At 59.5% G+C, this 7,195-nt stretch overlaps 1 protein-coding gene across 4 annotated transcripts; it reads right to left on the reverse strand.

Moving 5' to 3' along the window:
* Positions 1–2,867: 2,867 nt before the first annotated feature.
* Cck (cholecystokinin) lies at positions 2,868–6,979 on the reverse strand. Of its 4 annotated transcripts, none has more exons than XM_005006817.4 (3): positions 6,821–6,979; positions 6,048–6,260; positions 2,868–3,191 (listed from the first exon to the last, which is right to left on the reverse strand). In XM_005006817.4, the coding sequence occupies exons 2-3, from the start codon at positions 6,256–6,258 to the stop codon at positions 3,055–3,057; spliced, it is 348 nt and encodes a 115-aa protein (XP_005006874.1). In that variant the 5' UTR covers positions 6,259–6,260; positions 6,821–6,979; the 3' UTR covers positions 2,868–3,054. The 4 variants fall into 4 exon arrangements, with proteins under 4 accessions (XP_005006874.1, XP_003476910.1, XP_005006876.1 ...); XM_003476862.5 differs by having other exon boundaries at positions 6,734–6,851; XM_005006819.4 differs by lacking the exon at positions 6,821–6,979 and adding an exon at positions 6,351–6,587.
* Positions 6,980–7,195: the final 216 nt, after the last annotated feature.

The raw sequence follows: 7,195 nt of genomic DNA on the forward strand, positions 1-7,195 counted from the left end.
CAGATGTGAGTGTGATGCGTGTGTGTGCATATGTGTGACTGCATGTGTGTGACTGCATGTGTGTGTGTGCGTGTGTGCATCTGCGGCTGGGTGGACTCTTCTGCAGGCACATGGCCGGCCCAAGGCTGTGGAAGGGTCTGCCTGCAGCTTCACATGCTCCTGGAAGACGTGTCCTGTGCCTGCACTGTGCTCTCATCTCTAAAACTAACAGTTTGAGGAAACTGCTTCCCAAACCATCCGTGCCTGAGGAGCCATCGCCCTGGGAGGTTTCTCCCTCAACTCATAATCACACACTAGGGACCGACTCTCAATGGTGGGCCAGGCCATGGCTGAGCACTGAAATACAACGGTCAACCAAACCACGACATCTCTGCCCAGCAGCTGACAGCCTACAGCGACAGGGGACACCTGCGCTCACCCGGCAGCATGGCTCTCTGTGGTAAGCGGGAGGAAGGGAGGCCTGGGAGAGGAGGACTACTCGGGGCTCTGGGGAGGAAGGCTGAGGCAGCAGGGAGCAGGTGAGGGACACAGACGGTAAGAGGCAGCCTCTGGATGGTGTCGAAGAACTGGGGGGGCCCTGGCCTCTCTTTCTGCTTGACCCTGGCTGCATTTACCTTCGGGACAAGGCTCTTCTGAAGAAAGACACTCGGGGTCTCGGGGTACATGGAGATGTAGCAGGCAATTGGGATTCTTACCTTGGTGACCTGGACCCCGAACAGGAACAAAGGGTGGTGTCTTTATTGTTTGTTAAAAGGATGAAGAAAGCAGGTTTCCCCTGGGCCCACTTTCTTTCCCCTGACCTCACAGCCAGGGTGCCATTCGGGTCCCCAGGTTAGGGTCCTCGCCTGACAGAGGCTGGTTTAGCCCAAGCTGGAGAAACCCATCCCGGTACAGCAGTGCTGTCCACTATCCACTGCTGGCCATGCGGGAAGCAGAATAGCTGCAGGCTCCAAGGTCACAGCAGTGTCCAGGGCCAATGGGCAGCTCCCTGTGGCAAGGGGGACACCCAGGGGTACACAGGTCCATTACCAATCTGCCACAGGACCCTGGGCAAGTTTGTCACCTGTTAATGTGGGAGGTGTGGGGCTCCAGTGGGTGGGGATGGAGTCATGGCCATGGCCATGGCCCCTTCAGCCTTTCCATTCTTGTGGAGCCATAGAAAGGAACTTCAGAGTAGCTTTCATCATCCGGAAGGATCCCAGAAGGCAGGCACAGACCTGGGGACCTGGCCAGGGCTTCCTGCGGGCGGGGATGGAGTAGGGAGGAAGGGCAGGAAGTGGAGCAGAAGGGCAGGAGTCTCAGGCACCCTAACCCCAGCTCAGGTGGCCTGGCTGGGCGTGCCCTCCTCCCACTTGTGGCTCAAGGTGGGTCCCCAATCTCAGTGCAGGACATGGACCCCTCAGCAAGCAGCTACTGAGGCCCTGGTGTTTGGGGGCCCTGTGTGTGTGGTCACCATGCCTCCTGAGCTGATTCCAGCCAGGGAGCCTCAGAGTGGCCAGGGGTGGTGACGGGAACCGTGGTGGCCTCTCCCCCCACTCCCCGTAAGCCCTAGAGAGCTGGCGGGAATGCAGGTGCTTCTAGTCCAGAGAAACACAGGAGAAAACTGTCCCCTAAGGAAGCATTGATTGCTGCGCCAGGTAACAGAGCAGCCCACCCTGTGTCTACTTAGAGATATGAGTCAGTCTCCCCAGCATCCGACTGTCCTGCGTATGGTCCCTGGTTGTCCTTGACTGCTGAGTGCTGTCTGATGTGGGTTGGTCATGTGAGCCCAGACTTCACCTTGGGAAACCACACGCCAGCCTCCCCCACCACCTGTGTATCACCTTTGGACCAGACCTCCCCCATCACCCACTTTCCCCATCAGGTCCAGGCCTCTCCTGAACCCCGCCCCTCCACCAACGTACAAGCTGTACATGCACGGTGTGCTCATACATCCAAGTGCACACACAAGCGCGCACGCACACGTGCATGCTCGGCTGCACACTCAGCCCTGACATCCCCATTGCTCACGGAAACAGAGATTTTCGTTGGGGCAGGTGGTGCAGCGCTAAACACACAGCCCTGGGGCCGAGGCTGGATGACAATGTGGAGTGAGTATGTGGAGTAATTCCCTGAGCAGCAGCGGCCTCTGTGGGCCTCTCTGTCTCCCACTAAACCCTGACTTCACCTGGGTTGGGACTCGCTCTGACCCAGCCTCTCAGGTTCCCCAGGAAGAGGCCTGACGTCTGCTGCCCTGGTGAGCTGTGGAGTTCTGCACCAAATGAGGGCCTGAAGTTCTGGGACACACATGTGGGGGCAGTAGGTCACCTCGGGTCATACAGCCACAGGGTTTGGGGGAAGCCACGGGTGTACCCTGAGGCAGACAGGACAGCAGGCTTGGAGGTGGAGGGCTGGGTGTCTGAGTAGCTTGAGTGCCACCCTGTCTGCAGAGGGACAGTGGCCCTGTGCCACAGGCTGTGGAGTGACCAGATGCATACAAAGTACAGGACTTTGCAGCTCATACTTGCAATCCTAGCACTCTGGGAGGATGAAGCAGGAGAATCATAAGTTCCAACCCAGCTCAACTCATTGACCCTGTCTTAAAAAATTTAAAAAGGGTTAGGGTGTAGCTCAGTGCAAAGGCCGTGGGCTCAATTGCCAGTACTACAAGGGAAAAAAAAAAGCATGGACTGACTGGGACTGCTCTAAGAAAGTTAAAGTCTGAGAGACCCTGCTGGAGTGAGGCAGCTGGGCAGCCCTGGAGTGACTGCAGGAGGCCCCTTGCCCAGTCCCTTGTGTCAGGTCGCCAGCCCTCAGGACCATGAACTGTAGGTGCATCCTGGTGCAGGGCCCAGCTGCTCTTCCCAGCAGACACACGGATGGAGGTGTGGACTGAAATCACTTTAATAGCATAGCAACGTCGTAGGACCAGGAGCCACGGGTGAAGGAGACACCAAGGCGTGCGTGGCACTAGGTAACTGCAGACATGGGTCATTCACGCGGAAGACGGAGAGACTGAGATGTAGATGGGACTGTGCTCCTGCTCGGTTCCTCCAGGGGGGCGGGCCAGAGCCTCTACACAGGGTACTCGTACTCCTCCTCTGCGCTGCGCCGGCCGAAGTCCATCCAGCCCACGTAGTCCCGGTCACTTATCCTGTGGTTGGGGTCTAGGCCCTGCAGGCTCTTGACCATGGCCATACGGCCAGAAGGGGCTGTTGGGCGGAGAGAGGAACAAGGGTGCTCACCTGAGAACAGGACTGCTCGGACTGTGGACAGCAGAAAAGGCCAGTGACAGACAAGACCTCACAGGTATGGCGGAGCCACCACGACACCAAATATAGGGCAGAAGGCCCAGAGGCTGAGCTGCCCTGGCAGTATTCGTCAGGGGCAGGTGGATTCCTCTGCTCCTGCCTGGTGTAGACGGGGGACTTGCCTCAGTCTACCCTGTTTCCTGACCTCTAACACAGGCCCTTGTCTGTGGCCCTCAGCAGAAGCCGACCTCAGCCTTCCCTGCGGCCCCTGCCAACTCCTCAATCTCACCCTGAGCATCTGGGAGCACAGCTGGCTCCCCAGAGAGCTTTAGGCTGGGTGAGTTATAACATCCTGACGGAGCGGTGAGAAACAAACCAAAGAAAAACACAAAAAACAAAACAAAAGGGGGCTTGAGTCCCACTGCTGTATCAATTCTGTTCTAAAGTTATTAACTTGAAAGCTACATTCTTTATGATCTGGAAAGACATGCTGACAGGTTGAGATCTCAGCTGTCCAGCAAACACCTTCCACAGACTCCTAGGTGAGGTCACCAGGACGTCACTTAAATCAGCGTCAGACCTAAGGAGACAGCAGGGCCTTAAGAGGGCGTAGTCCTGGGAGCAAGGCTGTCACTACCGCTGGAACCCAGGCTGAGCTGGCGGGACAGGAGCATGTGATATAGTACCTGCTGCACAGCAGACTTCAGCCCCCTGGAAATCAGGGTGCTGTTTGCAGAGCAAATCCCTCGGGGACCTGGCCTCTCACACAGAGAGGCGGTGGGACATCTGTAGTGTCCCCCAGCCCTGGAGGCGGGGCTGCCCTGCCCCAGCTGCTCCAGCCCAAGCAGTTTATGCGCTGATAAAGGACCCTGCAGGGAGGGCAGCCATCTCACTGGCAGCAAACTCAACCAGCTACAAAGCCAGAAACCAGTGTGCAGAATGAAGTCCCGCCTCCTGCAGCCCCTCACTTCCCTTTGGGGATTCAGTGTCTCCTCAGCAGGTACAGCCCCTCATCCTGGACACCTGCTGTATAGGATGAAGGGAATTTTGCTGGGACACAAAAAACCCACACACCTGGCACCTGGTGACAGCCATATGGAAATGATCCATCCTGCTGTCTGCTCTGATGACAAATGCCATTCCAGGACTGCCACCACCCAGGTGCCCTGCTGCTGCTGAGAAGTGACATGTCACCATTCTCTGGAGCTGTGGCCTCCACATGGACACAGTAGGCGTGAAGGTGCTGGAGTGGCTCTGGCAAAGTCAAGAGGCCATGCAGATGTGGCGCCTGGCCCTGCGGGTCCTGGCAGGCGTGACTGTGAGCCACTGGGCCACTAGAGGCCTCTCTTCGCCTCATCTCCTGACCCCTGAGAGCCCCCATGGGAGACGGCTCCAGAGAACTCAGCCCCCGCTCCAGAGCACCACAGGTTCAGAGCCATGTAAAAGTCTGATGTGACCTCAAAGCACGAGAATACCCCCGGACACCGTGTAGTCTGCGTGGCAAATACTGCCCGCCCCTCGAACCTCTGTCTTTCACAGGCACTGACCTGGGTGTGGCAGCAAATCACTAAGTGTCTGCTGCTCCCACCTGGGCTCAAATAGCCCAGTGCCAAAGAGAAGGGAGAGGGTGGAGAAGATGGCTTGGAAAAACCCAGCTAAGGGTCTCAGCACCAGACCCTCCTGGGGCAGGACTAGGAGCTAGTTTCAGGACTCGCTCTTTTTTCTAGATTGCTTCTCTCTGACCTTTCCCAAAGCTGGGGAGAGAGTTCCTTATCTATGGCTCAGTAACAGCCTAGGACATTTCAGATGGATCTGGCTGATCTTCAGACCCCATTGGGGGGCATAAACTAAATTACTTTCAGATCATCAAAGAGAAGCAACCCCCAAGCAGGGAGGCTTTCTCTGTTCTGCCTCTCAATGCACGTAGCAGGCAAGCAGCACAGGGATGAGGGTGGGCTGTTGGGGTGATTCCTCTGCAGGAGGAAGGAATGTGACAAGCGGTCTCCTGTCCTTTCCTTCTAAAGCCCACTAGATGAAAAGGGTCCCATCTCATCATCCTGTGAAACCTCAGGTGCCTGGTGAGCCCACTCCTTCCTCTTCTCCTTTGGTCAAGCCAGGGGCCAAGGCTGGGTAAAAGCCCCGTGGAAGGGTCCTGCGCCTGCCTCATCCGGCCCGTGGGTCCTGTGTGGCGTCCTGCCCGGCAGCGGGCAGCATCTGCGTTGCTGTAAAGCTGGGAGGAAAACCTGTCCCCAGTCATGATTCCTGCAGATGCATAGACGCCTGAGCCTCCTCAGCGGCAGAAAGAGCAGCAAGGGCTCAGGGATGCCCAGCCTCACCTCCTTTCTGCCACAGGGAGCCAGGTCAGAAAAGGGACCCCATGGCGGCCAGCTGGTCGCCCCATTCCGGGGGAAGGAGTCTGACTGACGCTGAGAACAGGAGCGCACCTCCGTAAACCGCGCTAACCCTTCGCCCAGGAAGGCGGCTGCGGGAGGCTCACTCTCCGCTCCTCCTAACTACGCCGGTGAAAGAGGGCACCAGCTCACTACTGCTTGTTGGATCCCAAGCACGGAGACCCCCTGCAGGCGCAGTCATTATCTTTAAAAGTGTCGGTACAATGCTGCTGAGCTTAATCAGCAGCACGACGGGCACCCACAGTCAGCTCAAAGCAAGGGTTTTCAGGAGGTTCGGCTCACGTCCTGCCGATCCTCTGTCAGCCACAGGACGCCCGCAACCGCCTTCTGTGGGCAGCAGGGCTCTGGAAAGGAGTCACCTCCTTCCGGGCACAGGAGGAGACGTCAGGGCAGCAGAGGGGCTTACCTTTCCGGGCCTGCTGGATGTACCGAGCGAGCAGCGCGCCCAGGCGCGCCCTGGGCTCAGCGGCGCCCGTCCTCGTCCGAACCTGCCTCCCGGGCGCGTCCTCCGCGCCCAAGATCTCTGGGCCCAGGGGTCCCGCCGGCGACAGCGGCTGCGTCCAGGCGCCAATCGCTAGAACCGCCATCAGCACGCACAGGCACAGGCCACCGTTCATGGCTGTGGAGAGAAGGGAGGTGAGTGCTGCGGAGAAGAGAGGAGTCGGGGTCCCCGGGGCGCCCAGATCTGGGGCCCAGAACCTGTGGGGACCTGGCTCCGCCGCGCGTGCAATGGAAGGAAGGTCGCCGTCCTGGGAGTGAGCCGGGTGGGAGAACGCGCGGTGAGAGATCTTGGAGAACGCGGGCCAGGGGCGCGCACGGCTTCGGAGGGAAGAGCCCCGCGGGACAACAGAGCTCTGCGCGGGGAGAGGGGCGCGGTTCCGAGCGCAGCCGGATCCTCCAAGTTTCCTGGACGCGAGGCGCTGCCCAGCGCTCAGACCCGGAAGGCGCGCCAGGCTGCGGCGTCGCCAAAGCGCGTGGGGAAAACGCGAGCTCCCATCCCCAAACCCCGGTTTCTTGCGTCATTCGGGGTCTGAGTCCGAAGCTACGGGGCTTTCATCCGAGAAGAGGCAGAGTTTTCTGCCCGCCGCTCACCTTGCCTGGCGCACACGGGGGAGCAGCACCGGCCCCGAGTGCGACCCGGAGGAGGACTTGGGGCGCAGCCAGGACCCTGGCACCTACCTCTGGGCGACAGCGCGGTGAGTCCCGCGGGTGCACCCAGGCGCCGTCCCTTAAGTAAGTCGGGTCGCCGTCACCTGCTGTGACGCAGCCCCGCCGCACGTGCGCACGGCGATGGCGACGGCTGGGGGCGGGGACAGCTCGGGAGCCCCCGCCCAGTCCATCTGCACCCCGCAGGCTCCAGGCGGCCCCGGGAGTCGGGGTTGTTCTCCCTGGGGACCTTGGGGTCCTTGGAGGAACCTGAGTAGGGACTGGGATCCTGCGTCAGCTCCTCCTCCACCTCCTAGGGCGACCAGAGTTCCACCTGTGGGGCTCTGGGAGAAAGGAGCGGTCCGCGTCTTCAGCCCCTTGAAAGCCTTGGAACTTCGGCTCTTGCTG

This window comes from Cavia porcellus, unplaced genomic scaffold, assembly GCF_034190915.1.
Source record: "Cavia porcellus strain 051 isolate PalLab524CR breed Dunkin Hartley unplaced genomic scaffold, mCavPor4.1 scaffold_14, whole genome shotgun sequence".
NCBI lineage: Eukaryota > Metazoa > Chordata > Mammalia > Rodentia > Caviidae > Cavia > Cavia porcellus.